Source organism: Corvus cornix, chromosome 7 (assembly GCF_000738735.6).
Source record: "Corvus cornix cornix isolate S_Up_H32 chromosome 7, ASM73873v5, whole genome shotgun sequence".
In the NCBI taxonomy this organism is placed as follows: domain Eukaryota; kingdom Metazoa; phylum Chordata; class Aves; order Passeriformes; family Corvidae; genus Corvus; species Corvus cornix.
Window position 1 is genome coordinate 25108392 of NC_046337.1, and position 21413 is coordinate 25129804.

The following is a 21413-nucleotide window of genomic DNA, read 5'->3' on the forward strand; positions in this document are numbered from 1 at the left end:
TGTATATTTTCAAAATAACCTGATTCTTTTCATGGTAATATACCAGTTTCTCCTTGCCTGGACAATGTGTCTATAAACATGAGAGGAGTCCTGTCTTATTTCCAGTTGTCCCTTCCCCTTCTCTTGCCCCAGTGTTTCTAAATGTTGCAAACTCACTGAATCTTATTTCTGATTGGGACTGCGAGTCTCACCTTTTAAAATGCTTCTGAATATAACTTGTGTGATGCTGCTATTATTGTTTGGATCAGTTGCCAGGGATATACATGGGGACTGAAGGGCTAATGACCATCACTTTTTTGCCTGAATTAGCACCACAAAGTGTGATCCAGCTGTAATTGCCACTGGTTTACTTTGAAGCTCACGCCAAGGAAGGGTTTGCATGAGAAGTATTATGGGCTCCCTTTTCTTCCTTCTGCCAGGGTCAGTTACACACAAACTCAGTGATGTGCTTTGTTAAAGTGAGCTCTCTACAACTTTTGTGCCATATGAGGTTTCAGGATGGGAATATTACTGCCAACTTTAAAGCCAGCTGGTTTTTCCTTTTAAGTTTAAGAAAAAAGAAGGAATTTTCAGAGCAGAGATCCGACTGGGACACAACGGCTGTTAGGTCAATGTATACAGCAGCAGTAATATGTGTTAGATACACATTTTTAAAAGCACGTCCTGACTGTAGGCACAGTCTTAGCAGGTGTGAGCTCATTGTTAACTTGTGCTGCCAGGAAAACAAGTACGGAAATGAGAACACTGACAGTATTAAAATTCCAGGAAATGGAAGGTAAACAACACAAAGTTTTTGTCATTTTTACAAGACAAACTAACAAATCTGTAAAGCTGTTGAGTAGCAGTAAGGTAAGATGCTTCTTCCAGTCAAAGTACACCAGAATTTCTTTTGCTTGTCTTCTAACTGGGTTAGGTTATCTCTGTTGTCCTATTTGATTTGTCTGCTTGGACGGCCATTTAAATGGCAGTAGGTTGTTTAACCTAACTTTTAAAATTCAAATTCTGAACAGTTTAATTACCTTTCTCAAGCAGTTTTACTTAAGGTCTTTTCAACATCCTGTTTGTTAACAGAAAGTCTCCTTCCCCCCATTTCTTACCCAAAGAATCAGCCTCTGAACAGATTTTAAAAAGGCCTAGCAAAAAAGCATACCCAAATTTAATAACTACAGTTTTGACCAGGAAATTATTACCAGTCTTGTGTTAAAATCTGCTGCCAATTTTGAATTTATGCAGGTCAGCAGATGTCCTTCTGGATGTGGATGGAGCATATTAACCTGTAGGATTGCTGTTCCTAATATTTTAATAATCACTTTTTGGTTTAGGGAGATAATTTTAGAACTCATTAAACAATAGTTTTTAATTGCTCTGCAGCACAGTCTTATTTAGCACTGGCTCTAAATCATTATAATTGGTATCCCACTTACCTCAATGTAGCAGAGTCATACTAAGATGCAATGAATTACATTCTTTTGAAAGAACATAGTTCATCGAATGGATGATGACTCGAGTGTGTGTTTACATCCATTTGTTATGCTTGTGATAGACTTAAATTTTATTTACAATGCACTAGGTTTATCTAGAAAATGAAGAAGTATTGTGCACTTGTGAAACAACAATCAGAGAACTTGAGGTCATGCTATCCTGAAGATTGTAAATGTGTTCCAGTCAGGTTAATGGTGTGCTTAGGACAGAAGAAAGAACAGCTCTCTTGTTGATGGGGAAAAAGTGGCCAGTGGTGCTTATGAACCTGTTGTTTTTGTTCTGCATGAGTTATTACAGATTAGTTTATTAGATCTCTGGCTGTAGAACAGAGAGAAAAAAATAAAAATATGTGGAAGCTTTAAATTAGCCTATATATAGCTCTTTATTGTTTGAGCTGGGATACTTTTCCCTTCAAGTGAGCATTCGGAAGGAGTTGTTGCATAAACAGCATTAAAATTCCAGTTAGCATCAGGGTTCCTCAGTTTGTGTTTGTTTTCCTTTTTCTGCTCAAGGGCTTCTGCTCCAGTACTTGGACCCAGAATTATGTATTTTCAGGACAGGCAGAATGCTTGATGCAGCAGACATTCATTGTAACCCCTGAGAAAGATGGCAAGCTGGACAGAATAATACAGGAATAAAAGGGAGGATCCTTGGCCAAGAAATTCAGTATGCCATGCTGAGAGTAGTAGTATAGACCCTTGAGCATCTTACTCCTTCCATTCAGAAATTTGAAGCATCATGGAGACGATGTTCAGGAAGGGTTGCTCTATACTATGGTTTCTTAATAGATGTGAGAGAATTCAAGTGCCTCTCTATCATCCCAGCAGTCCCTTCTCATCTTCCCTCCCTGAAGCTACAATGCTGCAAAAATCTAAAGAACCTTTTGTGTGACAGAGACTTGCTTTCAATTTTTTTCAAATGTTTCCCAAGTTACAAAGTCTTCCAACCTATTGTTCCCACCAAAGAGTTCTTTAATCAAGGGAATGGGGAAAAAAAACAAATGGTCCCTTCAGAGAGGTGTGTATTAAGGCATTGTAGTTACCAGGCAGTCCTGCTGAGGTCTCTGCTGATGGATCTTCCAGTGTAACTGACCAGTCTGGCCAGTACAGGGGGACTTGGTTTTCCAGTGTCGCTGCATGAGGCAGAGGCCATATTGGTTAATCGATCCACAGAACTTTAAACTCAAAGACAGGAGATTTTCTAGTAAGTCAGATTATGCTTGTTTTTAATAGAGCAGGGTCTCTCCTAAATGGATGAAACAAATCAGTCACTCTGGATGCTCTACTATTTATCAGAATATTTAAATAAATATTTATTTGAATATTTAAATATTTACATGAATATTTAACATCCAGTGTTGCAGAAAGCGTAGTAAATTTAACGTTAAGTTTAGATAAATTGAACTGAAAACAGATCATTCAAATGGAAAGACAAGTAATTTTAAAAGAAATTATTATGGAGAAAGATGATGTATGATATTGTTCCAGTAAGATGCAGGACTTAGTGTCAAAAAGCTAGCACCTAGGCTTTAAAGTAAGATTTTGCTGTTGGTTAATGTCTTAATTTATACTTCAGAAAATGTGGATCTGTGGTGCAGTATCCACAGAGTGTGCTGTACGTCTTACAAGATGTAATGATTTGCTCTTGATCTTTGTTCAAGAGGTATCTCATGGCATCAAGTTAACCAACAGCATTCTCTAGAAAAGAACGTTTATTAGCTTAATATGTTAGAAGCTTCCATTTCAGCTACTTGTAAACATGCTAATGCATGTAAACAATGAGCTCAGGCTCATTGATAAGGATAGTCTTTGACAGCTCAAATAAATTAATCTCTGAAGTTAATCCATCTAGGTCTCATGATACATTTTGAAAGAAGCTGCCTTTTTGTTAGCACTGTAAAAACTTGAGTAAACAGTGTACAAACATTTGAATGTTGAAGTAATAATTTAAAGGCTTTGTGGTCAATGTATATTAAAAGTTTCAGCTTGAAGATCTTTTGTTCATGACATTCTGCTTTAACCACTCTTTCTATGATCTACTGATACATTATTTTGTTAATGCCGAATGCTTAACTTTTTTCTTTCTTTTTCCTTTCTCTTCATATCCTGAAGTTCCAACTAACCTTTCAATGCTTTTTTTCCTTACCTCTTTTATTTGCTCCATTTATGCATTAAGTGGTTGCTTAGATTTAAGGTAAGAAACCCCAGGGCTGGATTTCCATTCTTCTTCTGAGATTATTACACACGGGGAGATGATTGACATCAATGCTACTATTGTTTAAAACAACACCCGCTCTCCCTTCTGTGTTGCAGAACTTCTGTTGAGTACTTCATTGTGGATAAGCATTTTGTGATATAAATTGATGTGTATATGAAAGGAAGCTAACACAGTTAATTTTAAAAGCTTTGTGGTAAAATACTAGCTGCCCTCAGCATATCTAACAGATCATTTATGAGGGAGGGATGTTGTGCTAGCCTTGTGTAGACAAAAATATACACGGACTAGATAGCAGCTGAATATGAGCCTCCCCCTGTGTAATATTCTTTTTATCCTATATACGGTGTAAGTTACAGTTTGATTTGGATTAATGTTTCAGTGTGAGATTGCTCAGATAATGGGCTCCAAAGGTGTGTAACAAATTCAAATCTGTATATTATTTTTTAAAGTTGCAGTATTCTTAATTTTTTCAGGAACTGATAGCACTGCTTAAATACTCAGAGGCACTCATCTATGGAAACTTCCAGAAATTTGATAATTGTGTAAAATACTTAATAACTGTTAAACAACAAGATAAGTGATTTATTTAGTTGAATATTAAATGAATAGTGCAACAAGAACTCAGGCTGAAATATGCCAAATTCTTTAAATGTTAGCAGTCTTAGTGGCTGCAGAAGCAGCAATAAAAAGCATCAAATCAACTAGACAAGCAGTTAAATTAAGTTACATGGTATTATGGTGGAGTTCATAGTACATTAATTAATAGATAGGTTATAGCCTTTATTGAGTATTATGATATCCTCTTCCTCCTGAAGTGCAGCTGGTTTGGGGAAAGAGGGAATGGAAGTTTTTTAGTAGCAGGTGCCACAGTTTTAATGAGGGAATTGTATTTTAGAACATAGAATGCTAGTATGTAGAATGAGTATATTGATTAAAGGAAGTTCCAAGTTGTCATGGAATATTTTAAAGTATTTTCTATGACTGGAAAAAGCTAAAAGAAATCCTGCAAATTCCTGAGATGGCTTGTAAAACCAAGTATTTCTGTAGATACCTCCTTGATGTCCCTATGAAATTGGACAGGTGGTACTTTTAGTCAGGTATTTAAGTGTCTGTAGCATATCTGATATAATAATGGAAAATTTTTAATTTATGAGGGAATTCTCACGTCATTTGAAATTTATTTTTGCAAAGGTGGTGAGGTGTACAGTATTTCAACTCGCTTAGTGTTTACATGCTTTTAATTTGAGAATGGCAAAATGTTTCCTCCCTGTTTTTTTACTGTCTGTTTACAGAAAATGGATACTTTTGGTGCTGAATATGTCTTATTCTGGACACACTTAATATTGGATGATGGTTTTCTCAGTGTTCTTAAAAAACGAATTTGCAAACTCAATTTTCTTTGTTGTTCTCTGTAGTTGCAGTTTATAAACAAGTCATGACTATCCTAAGAAAAGTTTTAAAATTGTGTAATTGTAGATTATATATGAACTGACATATCTGTGCATTATCTGCAGTGGCAATAAGAGTCTCTTCAGCTTTTCAGAGAAAATATTTTTTCTGTTTATAGGTTTGGAATGAAAATAACATTTTTTTGTTATAACACCATTTCTTTATTTACTAGAGTGAACCCAATTAGAAATTTGATCTGAGGAATCAAACATGTCAGTCAACTTCTCATTGCCAAAACATGGGAGTTTAAAAGAGAAAACAAAAAAGGCAAAAAGCAGCGGAGCATCTCTCAGTAGACCTGAGTTATTCTTTCTCTCACTACAGTCACTGTGCATCAGGCTGAAAGAAGACTAAAAAGCAGTTAGTAGCCCCAGTACTGTGTGAATGGTTATTTTACTTCACGTAGAAGTGATTGGATATGAAGTGTTTAGCCTGCATTTCTTTTTCATGATTGCAAAAAAACCTTAGCATTACCTAGCAGCTATAATATTAAACTGACTGACTGTAGCACTGGATTTGTGTCTGAGAAATTGTAAACAGATTTTGAAGAAAATTCCAGTTACAAGTCAGAGGAAAATCAGTTGAAAATTACATTGTTTAAGCCTTTTTGTATTCACCAGACTTGGTTGTTCAATTACTTTACATAGGTGGATGTGGTAAAAACAAGTAAGCTCATTTACTGAAGCTTCTACTTGTGGTCATTAGCCAAAACAGGGCTGAAATTTATACATTTCACTACTGTGTAAACTGGTTAATGAACTGACAAGCAAATGGTTTGATTAGACACGCACAGTAAGTATTTGAGTGACTGAGCACAGCCTGAAAAGGAATTGACTTTGAGATAGCAGATGATGGGCCAAAAATCTATTCATCGTCTCTCTAGTGTTAACAAGATGAAGCAAGGTATGGGAAGGTAGTTTTCATTCATCCTTGTGGGTTTTTTTCCTGTAATTTGGTATAAAATTGCTCAAGAAGGTCAAGGAACTGCCTGAAGTTTCTGAATCTAATCCGTGAAACATCACTGGTGGGACACTTTTTCTTACTAGGTTTTGGACAAAAAAAATTATTCTTTTGACATCCTGAAAGTTCTAGAAAATACAGTATAAATGTAAAGCACCACTTAAAAAATTCTGGCTGCATCCAGCTTTAGAAGGTAGCTCCTCCTGAGGTTTGATTGTTGAGTATCTGGTGTTCAGGATTTTTGGGGGGGAAAAAAACAACCAACCAACTGAAAATAGCCCAACCCCTCAAAAAGCCCACCTTGCTTTCTTGCAGGTAAGTGCCTCACATCTGTATAAATACAGGGCATTGGTGCAAATAGTTTCTGCAGTCTCTTGACCAGCTCTCATGTCTGACCAACTACGTATTTCTGCACTTCCTGTTCAGTGTATTTTTTTTTTGCTCGTGAAAACATTCCCAAGAATTAAATTGAATGGACAGCAGGATTTATCAGTTTTAACCAGTTTTTCTGTACGAATTCCTTATACAGTGGAGTGCTAAAGAAACTCAGTATGTTAAATGCTGATAAAAATGTAACTATGAAGGAAACTTGGTTATATGTAGGACCATAAGATGGTGTTTTAATCACGGTAATCTATGAAAAACTTGTTGCCAAAACCAGAAACTGGCCAAATAAGTCTTAATTATTAAAAAAATTAGACTTAAAAGGATAGTTTTTCTGAGTGCACTAGTGAGTGCCGTCTTGTGTCTTGAAGTCATCGGATGGTACCTTTCTAGAACTGTAGCTCAGTAATAGAAAATACTGGATGAAATACTATTGTACCATTTTGGAATAGAATGGTCCATTGGGATCCATTTCTTTACAGTTCATTTTACAGCTGTTACTGTGGGGCAGGATCCCAGAGCACTTTCCAGGATGTGTTACTTACCAAGGATCTGCTTTTTAAGTAGTTTCTGTAGTTTCTTCCTTGGCAAAACTTCCAATTCCAACTCCAGTACTGACAAAGTTACAGCTTCGGTAGAAAATATTTTTCTGTAGTGCATGTTCTTGCTAATTCATCTATAAAAAACTTCTGCAGGGTATCCAGTAAAAAAAAAAAGTAACCAAGATCTTGCTAGAATTATGTGGTGTTCCACAACTTCTGTTGGTAATATTTTTTACTTTTTTTTCTTCTGTGAAAGAGGAAAAAAAAATTATTTGAAAAATCCCTGCATGCATTCTGAACAGACCCTGTGCCCTACTTGTCTGGTCATGGGGTTGTCTTCCTGCTTTTACATCAGTCAGCTGTGGTTTTTTCCTGAGCTTTATGCCCAAATCATTACTGCCTCTGTTATTTTTTTTCCTGTTCTAAACACAGTGGTTGTCTGGTTAACTGTGCAGTTGTGAGCAAAGGCAGAGACAGATACTCCTTTGTTTTTCTGGTTGCAGGCTCTCTTTTGCCATGCATTTTCTTAAAATGATTTGCAAGATTTAAACTGGAAATCAGCCCCAGACCTGTGGGGTCCTGCAGTCAAACAAACCATCATCAGCATTCCTCTGCTTTCACCCTCTCATGAAATCAGCTGCATCTGGGTAGTTCCAGCTGTGCAGAACCAGAGGAAATGACGTCTGAAACAATGCAACTTCTGGCAAATACCAGCTTACTTCAGAAAAAGGATTTTTTTAACTTGACAGCAAATGCAAATGTGACCTCAAGTTCTGGTGGTTGCTTCAGATTTTAGGTGTTTGGAAGAGGGATGTGAGGATTTGTGTATGGAAACTGTATTTACAACCATATGTGCAAAACAGAAAAGGCAATAGAGTAAAGTTTGGAAGAGAGGGAGCAATAATGGCCTCCCTTGCCCACCCTGCCCTCCAGTAGAAATTATCATTGAAGGAGACAGCTGGATATATTACAGTGTTTGTATCTCAGCTGTAGTTGCAACTTTGTGCCATTTTAGATTTTTTTTTTTTGTATCTTGCATGCTTTTATTTCCAAGGATCTGCCCGTTTTGATTAGAACTATTGAAATAATTGTATATTTTTAATTTCTCTTGTGTGATGATTTGGCAGTAAGTCAAAGGGGAAGTTACTTGCACAGGATTGTTTAACTTAGAGTAGCTGATCCTAAAGCCATCAGTCCTGTCAGATTTGAAGACAACCCTGTAAATTTTAATTACTTGCTCTTTAAACATTTCAATTTCAATGTTGAAAAGTAATTTCCAGGACCCTGAAACTAAACCTACTGCCTGTGAATTTCCCCATCTTTCAGGTTAGTCTTTTTAAAGGATGGTTTCTTTTTGCTGAGTTCCTGGGCTAAAAAGGGATCATTTTTTGTTTGGCCACGTTCTCTAAAGCTTTCTTCCCATCCTTTGTCAAGGATGGGTTATATTGCAGTGTTAGTGAAAGTATCTAGCAGTCTCTGGAGTTCTGTGTTAGTGAGGCAAGGGTTACCTCCACTTCTGGCTGTACCCAGTGTGATGTTCCAGCATCCTCCACCTCAGCCATCCTTTCTTTTCATGTAGCCGTAGCCCTGGGGATGCCTAGAAGTTAATTTTTGTTCTTGCAGACATTGTGTGTAAAATAATAAGATTATTTGTATTAAATATATGGAATTTTATATTAACTGTAAAGTGATAGCCAGTGGTTACATCATCTCGTCAGAACCAATAGTGTAGCCAATTAAAACCCTAATTAAATGGACTATTCAGGGGCATGCAGATTGGTCTGTCATCTAAAGGCATTCAAAAGCAGAGGCTGAGTGGGCTGTTTGAAATACAGCAAGTGACAATTCAGTGAGCATTTAATTAAGGTGGATTTTGTATGTTTATGGGAGTTTTTTTGAAAACTCAAGTAGGAAGGTGGGTGAAACAGGCATGTTTAATGAAAGAGGAAATACAGGAGGTGCTGCAACTTTAAAAAAAAATTCAGATTTTGCTATTTCTTAAATGTTCCGTGTATAGAATAAAATGTATTTCATTTTACACTTTCCCTTTTCCCTTCAAGTAGTTGTAGTTCAGTGCTTACCTCATCCCTCACTTGAATTAACTTTAGATTTCTTGTTGCTTAGAGTTGGCTTAAAGGACTTTATAATGCTGTGCAAAATAATTTTGTCTTAAATTGACATTCCAGAGTACTCTTGCACAACTAAATCCAAACTCCTGTTTTTGAATCTGACAAAATACCCCTTCCAATGCTTGGGTTTTCTTTTCCTCCCTGCAGACTAAAAATGTAGATAGCACTGGGATTATTTAGAGCCAGAGAATCAAGTTTCAGTGGATTAGAATACTGAATGTATTACTCTTTGTACTGTTGTCAGTATTTATCAATTCACAAATCTAAACATTGCCAAGGTTTTAAGTGAGTTGTTACAGTCAAATTTTGAAGGAGTAATTTGCCTTCAATGATGTTTGCAAATACTTTTGAGTGCCTTGATCACTGTTTCATTTTTTCTGTGGGAGATGGGGGCAGTAGCCAAGACTTAGGTTTTGGAAAGAAGAAACACTGTGAAATAGAGCATGACAGGAAGAATAGAGAGAGGGATGTAAGCACACTTGTTCAGGTTTGCTGAATATCTCTGTGCCTAAGCAGTAGCTCAGGCGTTCGTGAATCCGAGCTGTTTTGTAAGCAGACCGTGTAATGATTCCTGTAAGGATGCGTGCATTGAGGGAGTTTTGCTTGGCTGGCAGACTGCAGAGAAGCAAAATGCACATTGGTAACAATTGTTTACGATTCCTAGATTGATCAGTCAGGCAGGAATGCAAATGAGTTTTTGAAAGAAGTTAGAGTAAATTTTTTTATGCAAATTTACTTCATTAGTATTTTAACCTGACAGAGGGGAAGTGGACAACTGCAGTTATATCACATCACTGCTAAGTATTTTTCTCCCTGTCCATTTATTTATAAACTCTTAGAGAAGAAATTGCTACAGATTTGATGGGGGGAAAAAATAAACCTTTGTATTTTTCTCAAAATAGCTTTCTCTCTATGTTTAAGTGTATGTAACTAATATTTAAAGTAATTACCTTTAGAAGTTTTTTATATGCTGTGAAAACATTAAAACATTAATGGATCATATTTATATATTACTTCTCCATATCTGTATAAATCACATTAGATTGTGGCCTATTAGATAAGCCTTAGTATTTTTAAACAGTATTCAAAAATATTTTTGCAAATTTACTGTTCAGTAGTGCCATGTGAAATAACTGCCTTTATCTCAAAAGATGACCGGGAGGTTCAGCCAAGATAGGTTCAGTGTCTGTATTGTCAGAGATTTAATGTTTATGTGATAGTCTGAAGGCAAATTCACTTTTTTGTACAATTTCTAAAATCTCTATGTCACAAAGAGTCCTTTGAGCGCAACTCTTGACTTCTAGCAGAGTGGAAATTGCATATAAAACGCATGGCCTGTCAATTTTTTTTGTTTAAACCTTCCCCTACTTAGAGTTAATTGCTAAAGGCATCTCAGTGTCTCCCCCTCGACCCTGAGCTCAGTGAAGGCCGTTTTTCTCCCCGTTCTTTCATGCAGGTCAGCACCCAGAACATGAAGATGGGTGGGCTGCCTCGCACAACACCACCCACCCAGAAGCCACCAAGTCCACCGATGTCAGGAAAAGGAACTATTGGGTAAGTGCAGTTACTGAGTGGGTGAACAGAAGGGAAAAGAGGGAAGATTCTTTCTTTTTCTGTATTGGGAGGAGTGTTATGGTTTCATTTTAACTATTCACAAAGGTCAAGAGGTGTTACATCTGCATCCTCTTACACTGATCATGTCTTGTATGTTAGTGTGCTTCTGCCAGAAGACAGTGGGTATCACCAGCCTTTCCCAACAGCAACCTTTTTCTCAATGCAGAACACTTACAGTTAGTTACAAGCTTTAGAGTAAAATGTCATTAGCTGTGGCTTTCACAGGTGGTGCTAAACAAATGAAAAATGAGTATGTGGCACTGTTCATTAATTATTTGTGCTGTATTTGATAAAAGTACTTTCCTGCTAAGTTTATGAATCTGACTTTGACCTTAGGAGAATGTGTTACAAGTGGGATGAATGCTGGTATGTGATTATGTATATACATACACACCATGGTGCTTTATTTTAATGCAAGATAATGGCTTACCTTTAAAACAAGAATGGGACGTGCAACGCAGAGTTTATTGATAGGAAGACTGAAGTACGTGAAGACCATCCTTAATTGTTTTTTCCCTCATCCTACAAAATAAGTACTGCAAAGTTATAGAAAAAACTTTTTTCATTTTTTAAGCTCACATTACTGATTAGTATGTAGCTGTCTTTTAGTGAGTGAAGAATCTCTGGTTTTGTCTGCGTTATCCTGACTTGCTTGTGGCATGTGCTTGCCGGTGCAGGCGGCACTCCCCGTACCGCACGCTGGAGCCGGTGCGGCCCCCGGTGGTTCCCAACGATTACGTGCCCAGCCCGACGCGCACCATGGCCCCGGCCCAGCAGAGCCCGGTCAGAACGGCCTCGGTCAACCAGCGCAACCGCACCTACAGGTACCGGCCTGGCCTGTGGGCGCAGGGCCAGAAAATGCTGTGCTAAATACCAAATCCAGCAGCACCTGAAGCTCCCTTATTCATTGTATGGACTGGGAATGTCGTTGAAGTGATGAGAATGAGCACTAATAAAACCAGAATAGTGAATCATGTTAAGATTATTCACTTAATCCCCTATTCACTTTGGTTTTAGTGCTATCACTTGGAGTAGTTAATGAATTGCTAAGACTGTGAAGTCTTTGAAGGAGGTGGATCGTGATACTGTTTTACTAAATGATTACCACACTGGGGGAAGGCTTTGTACACAACTTGCCTTCTACATATTGAAGGACTGCATAGATGCTTATACTTGACATTTTTGAACAGTCTTTGATATTTATTGATTGAGTAGCTGATATTGTAGCATAGTATTTTGGGGATATTGATAACTTCGAACAGAGTAAAGCTAAACTGCATTACCAAAGGCTCTGCAGAAGACTAGCTTTTTCTCTAGGTTAATGAATTTCATGATGTGATACATCTAAATACTTCCCTTGAAATCTTTACTTTTTAAAAATAATGAGTACTTGAGGATGGCTAGACAAGTGGACTTAAAAGATGAGAAATCTTAAGTACTACTGTTTTACAACTTCTAGACTTCAGTAGTCCCAATTGAAAGCATACAAATTGCGGTCTAAGCACTCTATACTTTTTAAAGTTATAGGAAAAAGCTCTGTATTTCCTCTGTAGGGGCTTAACAACCCTGGAATGACATGCTTTGAACAAGGTTCTGGAAGTGTTTCATTTTTGGGCAAGCTCACTAAACTTACTGAAAAACTTACTTACTTACTGAAAAACTTACTTACTGAAAAACCTCCTGTGTTGTAGTCAAAGTGGTTAGTTTCAGGAAAACCCAGCTTTGTATAGGTTTGCATCATCCCTGTTTCTTTTCTCTTGTTCCTTGTTACTTCTTTGATTTCGTAAGATGCTCTATGAGAGATTTTATGTTTCAGCATGAACAGCAGCATATTCATACCCTGGTTACTTTGGTTTCTTACAGCAGCAGTGGGAGCAGTGGAGGAAGCCACCCAAGTAGTCGGAGCAGCAGTCGAGAGAACAGTGGAAGTGGAAGTGTAGGTGTTCCCATTGCTGTTCCCACACCATCTCCTCCTAGTGTCTATCCAGGTAAATGGAAACTTGCTGTTCCTCTTTCTGCCTCAGTGTTAACCTTGAGCATTTGCAGTTTCCTAAACTCCAGGTGAAGCCCAGAGTTCATTGCTATTGATAATATGAGTTTGAATCAAGTAGTATCTTCTCTGAATGTCTGATGTGCTGTAATGTTCCTTTTATGTATTAATTTGTTTATCAGAATTTTTTGCCTGGCTGTCTGCATGTGACAAGGTAGGACATAGCACCTTTTATCAGTGGGCAGAGGGACACTTCTCCCTTGTCCTTTTAAGTAAATAGATGTTTTTTCATTGGCTGTTTATGCAGATACATAGAAGCATGTTTTTAGAAAATTAAATTCAATGAGAGGCAGGCACAGAGTAAATCTTGAGTACATCAATGCAAGCCTGAGTTGTCACAAAGAGATACTTGCTCAATGTAATGGCCCCAGACTTTCCAGAAGTAGGAAGAGTTATTAGGACTTTTTTCCTTTGCTCAACCTTTTCAGTGAAGAAGAGCCTGTAGTTGGCTTGCAGCAAAATAGCTGATGCTTCTGAAACAAAGAGCTGGAAATTTTTTGGTTTCCTCTTTGTATTTTCTAATTCATACAAAACTTAAAGATGGCCATGCTAGAGACTGGAGCATAAATAACACAGTGCAACGACATCTTTCAAAAGTAATGGCTTTCACTGAAAAGTTTGGGTTGTGTTCCCTTCAGACCTGGAAAGAAGTGGATTTGCTTGACCGTCATTTACCATCTACACAGGAATGAGCCTTTCTTTAACAGCTCCATTGTTTTCTCATCTCATGCATTCTGAAATGCTATGCAGCTAATAAATAGCTAACACTGAATAGTCAGAGGCTTTCTCTAATCCTTGCTAACATATCTCCTTATTAACTCCACCTCTTCCTCCTCTCTTCACTTAGCCCCTGCTGGCTCAGCTGGCACTTCTCCCCTTCCTGCTACCTCTGCTCCTGCCCCAACTCCTCCTGCTCCTCCTGCCCCTTCCTCCGCTGCTCCAGATGCTGCTGCTGCTGCAGGAGCTCAGCCCCTTGCTGATGGCTTCACCTCTCCAACTCCCCCTGCTGTTTCTTCCACACCCTCTGCAGGTGAGTGTCTGCTCCAGCTGCTGGGCAGATGAACCCAGATGTGATCATGATCCAAGGCATTGCAAAGTTACTTTGGCAGCAGTGATTTATAATTAAAAAAAAAAAATTAATTATAACTAGAAAATATCTGATAATACCCAACTATAATGCATAGCTATAGCAGAGAGTTCAAGGTGTGCTGATTTTATTAACAGCAATCATTTAATTTTATAATTTTATTATTTTTACATTTATCTAATTTACTAAATCATAATTTTTTTTATTTTTGGATACTGAGAACCTCATAAAATAATTGTATTTGGAGGGAACCAGCACTGATAGTTCTGGGTCTTTTTACTCTATTACTTACTTACTTTACTCTCTCTATTACTTACTTAATAAATGCAATTTTAAAAAAGTGCATCTAGCAAAGTATAATTTATATGACTGGTTTCTTCAATGCTGTCAAATAACGAGTCTCCCTTTAATGAACTGATGAGAAGGGCAGAGCTTTTTTGTCCAGTATTAGGTAAAATACGAGTTTTTATTATGCAGACTAGTATTAAAGCATTTTAGGGTGTATATTGCAACTTCCTTTTTTTAGTGCTACACTTTTGGTTTTCTCATGAGCTGAAGTTGCAGAGTGTAGCACTTACCAACCATAATGCTGTCCTGTATCACCTTTTGATGAGGAGATTGCATTGTAAAGATCTCCTTCAGACAGCCAAATTCACATGTAGCTACCTGCATGCTTTGCTACTTTACATTACAATGGAGGCTGCTCACAGGGGTGTGAGTTGGTTTGTGTTTATTAGTGTCCCTCTCTTAGTAAGAATTGCACCAAGTTCCAGAAGCATTCTTGAAATTGCATTTAGTTTAAGGGGCTGTAGCTCATAAAGAATTAGAAGATATTTGCACTAGAATCCGTAACTGTGACCAGAATTTTCTGAAGTGTGATGAATTTTGGTCTTAGAAGATGATGCTGATGTCTAAACTACTTTCATGAAGATGAGCTGTGGCATACGGGGTCTCAATCAGTTTTTCATTTTTGATGCACTGTCAGTATCCCAGTTCTTAAGCCATGTTGTTTCTGTGTTTTTAACAAGTCAAAATCAAGCAAAGATTAGTATTTTAATGGCTGTGAATTCGCACACAATTTCATAAGGGAAATTTCACGTTAGTTACTATTTTTAAGATCTTTTGTTTCCCTATTTTATTAGTGAGGTTACTTGTATGGCTTCTCTGAAATAAAGTATTTGAAGAGACTGGATGGATCACCACTTCCGAAGTCACAGCTTTTCGTCCTTAAAAACCTCTTAGCCCTGTTTCTTCTCTCTTCCCTTCTCTCCAATCACCACCAATTTCTGCAAATACATTAGGTTACAGAGAGAGAGAGACAGACATTGGAAAGACGCGTCAGGAAAAATGGGAAAAAGCCTTTATAGAACAGATGCTTTCTTAGTTGTTCCTCATTTGTAAGAAGTAGGTTTTTTTTATATGGTACACTACGTTGTTGGTACAAAGCAGAGGGAATGAGAATCTGTAGTTCATGCACTTGCTCTTACAAGCAAGTAATAGAGCAAGCAACTTGTATTTTTATTTATTGACCTAGTATGAAGTTGTGAAAAGCAAGCAAAACATAATGAAGAACAATGCAGGTTTTTTAAACTTTGTACATTCTTTTGTTCTGTTTCTCTATTCTCAACCACAGTGACCATCCCTTCTTCCCTTGTTTTCTTGCAAACTCTCAAATTTGCTTCTAGGACAAATGGTGGAGGCAGAATAATGTGTCCCCTGTGGGAATAATAAATCCAGCTTACTGTTACATACAGTATAAAATCCTGAGAATTTTATGTGAGCACAGGAGATACCTTGTTTCATTTATTGCTTACTGGGATTCATGATCAATGTCTTGAATGCAGAAAGTAGTGAAAATACAGAGCAAGTTTTTAAGGAGTTTTTTTAATTGACAGCTCCCTGAAAGAGGGTCTTTGAGTTTGACTTCATTTATTCCATCCTTCAAGCAGTTTGTAACATTCTCTTCTCCCCAGATGATTCTCTGAATATCTTCTAAGTAGCACTAAGACAAGTAGTACTGTGTTTTTCAGTTACAGAAAGTAACAGCTTTGAATCCTGGAAATGGCCTACAGTTATTTTTTACATGTATGTTCCTTAATTGCAGAACTGTGATGTTTTGGGGAGTTTTTTGCAGGCTTATAAATAACTGAATTCACAAGAAATTATTGTAATACATTATTTAAAATAGATAACTAGGTATTATTCTCTTTCGTTTTGGAGATTTGTAGCTTAAACACCTTGGTATTTTCATACTGGCTTTTGTAGGCAGTACTGAGTGTAGGCAGTTGGGAGAGTTGTGTTTTGTATTGCTCTTGAGACATTCAGTGTCCTGCCACAGTGACAGCTGAAATGGCTGACTCTTCCTAGGATGCAGACTGTCTTAAAGATCTAGAAACGTTTCCAAACCTTTGGAATTGAATGCAGGTAGAGAGAAAGCAGGCATCATTCTTCTCTTTGCTAATGCATTTCTCTTTGTACCCTAGGTCACCCAGTCCAGTTCTACAGCATGAACAGGCCTGCAGCTCGGCACACACCCCCAACCATCGGGGGCTCTTTGCCCTATCGGCGGCCTCCTTCCATCACATCACAGACGAGCCTTCAGAACCAGATGAACGGGGGCCCGTTCTACAACCAGAACCCAGGTAAGAAAGTCTGGCTGCTCCATTGAAGTCAATGGTGGTGAACACAGTGACCTTCAGCTCTCTGAAATTTTATTTTCTGTCTCCATTGCAGATCTTGCATTTCCAGTATGTTGCTGGTAGCTGTGCCACAGCTGCAGTGCAAATGCAGAGCAGTGCTCAGCTTCCATTATGGCAAGCAGCTTAAAAAATACTGGCTTTGTTGCCAAATAATTTACTTTTGATGTCACAGTCCCTATCAGACAAGCTTTTGTCCTTGACTACACCATGTGTCATGGAACTGCTTTGGTGTGGGATGGGTATTTGATTTTGCACCAGAACACTGATTCTTCATTACTGAATCTTTATCTTGTGTTCTTTTTCCTTCTGGGTAATGTACAGTTGAAGCAATTGTACCCGTTACACAGGGATATGCATTAGACACCTTGGAGACACCAGTGGTGTTTGGGATGCAAGGGAGCTGTGTCATCTGCTAAGCCCACAAATAATGATATTTTATGGGTGGTCTGCTTTAAAAAGCAAGAGAAGACCTATCAGGGAGTTAGTGTCCTGTGTGTCAGCATAACACAGTAACCTTTTATCTAAGCTCCTTCCTGTGCTTCTGATGAGACAGGAGGGTTTAATACCAGAGTAGAGGAGAGTTTCTCTTTTGACAAAGCTACGGAAAGATGCAGGGGACACACTGAAGATTTCCTGTCAGGAAATGCTCTAATACCAGCAAGATTGAATGTTGACTTGCAACCACCAGAGTATGTTGGTGTTTTGTGGTGGTGGAATTTCAGGGTGCTGTGTGCGTTGGTTGGTTGGGGCTTTTTTTGTTGTTTTGTTTTGTTTGGGTGTTGTTGTTGTTTTTGGTTGGTTTTTTTGTTCAGTTTGTTTTTTTAAAGTTGAGCACTGAACCTGGAATTAGGTCAAGTGGTGGAGTCTGCATTTAAGGGGTGTGATCAGGTTGGGCTGTTACTGTTTGTGAGCTACCCTGCAGAGAGAGGTGTGTGCTGAGCTTGAGATGGAAATGCATGGTCGTGCTGGGGACAGAGAAGTGGAGGAGGTTATAGGGCTAAATTGTAGCCCAGTTGCCTGAAATATGTTGTATTTTCTGAACACATTATGTGCATATTGAAGGCTGAAGGAGGGAATAGGCAAGAAGGAAAGGGTAATAGCAACAAAAGAAACCTTTCAGGATTACCTTTTCAATAAAGAGGATTTTCAGTATATCCAGAGAGTTTTTGACGACTGCTGTGCGTTTTTGCTTTGGCAAAGGGATAATTCTCTGCAAGCTGCCATTGCGTTGTTAATAGATAATCACAGAAGATCTCAAATAGACTTTAAATAAATTGCATAACCACAGTTCAGTCTGTGTACCCAGAAAGAGGATAATGATTATGGTGATTAGTCATTTGAACTGTAAATCACAAACAAAATACTTCAGTTATACTGGCATATCTGAGACAATATAAATAAGCAGTTATAGTAAGAGACTTTTTTTTATATACCTAGCAGAATACAGAATTTATTAGCTTTGCAAGTTACATGAAACCAGTTTTTTTGGAGTTCACCTTGAAAGGGGAGGATGCTCAAGCATTCAGAATTGATGAAGAATAGAATAAGATAGAGGCACTGATGTGTCTGTAAGGCACAGGTTTAGTAGTGACAGGACAGAGGCCACAATTTTTTCTCAGCATTCCTGAAGAGAGGGAGAAAACACGAACAAGAGGGGAAAGAGAGACCTTACAAGAGGGAGAAGGGGGTGCCAGCTATGGCTTTTTGTTGTTTGTACGCTGTTTGGAAGTAACACAGTCCTGCTATTTCCATTGCTGTTTTTAAAAATGGTGGCATAGTCATGTTTGTTTATTCACAAAATTCATTATTGATAGGAGGATGAAAGGTACTTGCATTGCCCTGATCTGTTAAATGCCACTTTAGGATAAAACAATTTTTCTACATGGTGAGGCCTTTTTAAGAACTGAAAAGAAAATTTTAAGAAATGCAGACTCTAAATGATCTCAGCATATGTCTGTCCCAAATCCACTCTTGACAGCAAGCCACCTAACAAGTGTTTTCACCTTGCAACTTTGGATATCAGTATCTAAGCAGTATAGAGCTCAGCACAGGCTAAAAACGCTGTGGGAGAATCTGGGCAAATATTGAGATGGTGGTTGCATCCCACCTCATTTGTACAGCTGAATTCTTACCAGTCTGAAGCAGCCTAGTGGAAGATTCTTTAGCAATTCGGAATTAATTTACAGGAACTGTGTATTAAATCTATCTGTGGTCAGCATGGAAGAAGGATGGGAGAGAACATTTAAGATGGTGTTTAGACAGAAGAGGTACAGTAAAGTTATTATTTTGTTAATAAACAAAATAATTAGTAATAAAATACTTATTGTATTGGCTCCTAAAGGTCAAAACTGGAGTCATTATACAGCACACAGAGACACTATTGTGATAGTCCCTGCACAGGCTGGAGCACAGACTGAGGGTAGTTAAGATACACAAGGAATGATGTCGGCTAGTGTTAGCATCACCATTGTGATTAAACTACATCAACCCAAACTAAACCAGGGGATTTTTTTGTATTTGCTTGGTGTGTTTGTCTAGAGTGATTTATTTTTCTCCATGGGAAGCCTTGTTATTTCTTTCAAAGAAATACATATAACACATGAACAAAGTACACTGAAGAGACCAAGGAAACTGAAGCTACTCTCATATGATAGGTATGAATTATATGAATCCATATGATGTTGACTAGAGGAATCATTTTGAAATGAAACATAGCATATGTAATTTTAAGAATCCATATATGCTTTTATAGCATATATAATTGAAAAAGCAGGGACAAGAATGCTGAATTGATGAATATTACTGCTTTTCAGTAGGACTTTAAATTCAATTTCCCTTTTTCTGCTTTGAAAAAATGCAAGACCAAATCTTTTCACAGCATTCATGGTTACACTTGAAGGAATAAATACTCTGAGGTCACATTATTCAAGTCAAAGAAACTGTAATCAGAAATGTATTTCAGTTTTTTCTCAAGAGATATCAATTAAATTGTGAGATAATGAAACTTACTTTATATGGATGTACAAGATATTTTTGCAACAAAAAGGATGGTTGCTGTTAGTCTTTTCATTTATGGTGTGTGGTTCTGAAGGGGATGTGAATGTGTGTGACAAAAGAAATTCAAAGCGCTTAAGATAAGATAGTTGTTATTGGAATAAGCAAACAGAAGAAATTTTGAGACACAAGTTGTAAATGCTGTAGAATTCTTTTCTCTTGCTATGATAATGTGAATTCTGAAAAATGCTCATACCTGCCAGTTTTCTTATTACCTCTAGAATTAGTCTGAAATTTATTTAGTTCTGTCTGGTAGCTAAATAAATGTACTGGTACATGAAGTATAGACCTTTTTTCCCCCTTAATCCCTTTGGACATGATTAAATGTTTTCTGTATGCCACATACTAACAAGAAATTTATTATTTGTGCTTCTACTGAGGTGTGCTGTCTGAAAAATCATCTTGCAACTGGCTTAAAGAATATTGCTGCATTATTCAAAGTGATACTGTTTGAATATTACCCATTTATGTGGGTTTAGACCCACATAAAACTAGTTAGCTGATTTTTTAACTAGATAACTGAAATTCACATTTCAGGCTTAAGCCACAGTTCAGTGTTGCAGCATTTGCATTGCAGAATTCTGGCTCAGCAACTGAGCTGAAAGTATGTTCTTTAACTGTGAATTCACATATATTGTACAAAGGCAGCTCTTACTGTACAAAGAGAGCTCTTCTGGTACCGGTGAAAGGGCTGTTCAGAGTTCAGTGCAGTAAGTCAGGTGGGGAGGAAACCAGGCAGCACATCTGGAATAGGCCCTGTGGTTTGGCAGCAGCACAGTGAGCTCTGTTCTACCAATAAGATCAGAAGTGTTGCATCTTTCAGATCTGCACAGTTCTCAAAAGGCATCTTTTTCTGTTTTGTCTAAAATAGCTGCCTCATTCAGTGGGGGTTTTTTGGCCTACATCTTGGAAAAAAAAGTTATATCCATTTTCATTACTAGGGATTCGTGGATGCTGTTAGTCACTTCTATAAATATCAATTAGATCTGAAAGGGGGAGAATTACAGGCAGAGAGTTCTCTTGATGTATGTGTTTAGTTAGGTCTGTTCATGAAGTGCTATATTCTGTAGTAAGAAACTTCATCTTAAGGAAATGTCATAGTCAAATCAGAAAAATACTTCAGCATGGATTCTTAATTTTATGAAACAGCTGGGTTGGAAATTTTAAAATTTTAAAAATAGAGAAATATCCTTGAAGAAAGGATTAGGAATATGCTTAAACCATCTGAGCCATTTTTCATTGAATGTCAGTCTTTTAATCCCATCTTCTTGGCAGCCTGCTGTACTGTCTGAGTGGTGATGATGTCTACTTTCCTGTTTGCCGCTTTGTTGTGTTTCTAACTGGATGCCTCTCTTTTTAATTTCTGTGGCAGCATCCCTTGCTCCTCCTCCCCCCTCCATCCTACAGGTAACTCCACAGTTACCACTAATGGGATTTGTGGCCAGAGTTCAAGAAAACAGTAAGTTTGCTGCTTCCTTGTGCTATGTTTTTTACTGGATGTGGCTTTTGGATTGAGTTGATGAAAGATTTGTCTGTATATAGCCAGAATTCTGCCTTCTCTACTGCCTCTGCAAGTTTGTCTGAAATTGTGAAGGGTGGGAAAAAGAAATAATCTTATTGGAGGCACCTGGTCCTTCCTTCTCTGAATTTTCCTGTCTCTAGTGTATTTTCACAAGTTACAACTGTTGGTCCCACTGCAATTAACTGAGACAGAGAGTATTATTTCAAGCAGCTACCATGGTTATA

General features: G+C 37.7%; 1 protein-coding gene across 24 annotated transcripts in view; it reads left to right on the forward strand.

Moving 5' to 3' along the window:
* Window positions 1–21413, forward strand: part of ABI2 (abl interactor 2) — a 66699-nt gene that overhangs the window by 35329 nt on the left and 9957 nt on the right. For 2 of the 24 annotated variants that reach the window (XM_039555000.1, XM_039554992.1), the window contains 6 exons: window positions 10620–10717; window positions 11455–11601; window positions 12641–12765; window positions 13675–13857; window positions 16398–16556; window positions 21040–21126. In XM_039555000.1, the coding sequence (XP_039410934.1) occupies window positions 10620–10717; window positions 11455–11601; window positions 12641–12765; window positions 13675–13857; window positions 16398–16556; window positions 21040–21126 (799 nt within the window). Of the gene's footprint in view, window positions 1–3657; window positions 3676–10619; window positions 10718–11454; window positions 11602–12640; window positions 12766–13674; window positions 13858–16397; window positions 16557–21039; window positions 21127–21413 lie in introns of all 24 variants that reach the window. The other 22 variants (XM_039555010.1, XM_039555004.1, XM_039555013.1 and 19 more) reach the window with 18 other exon arrangements.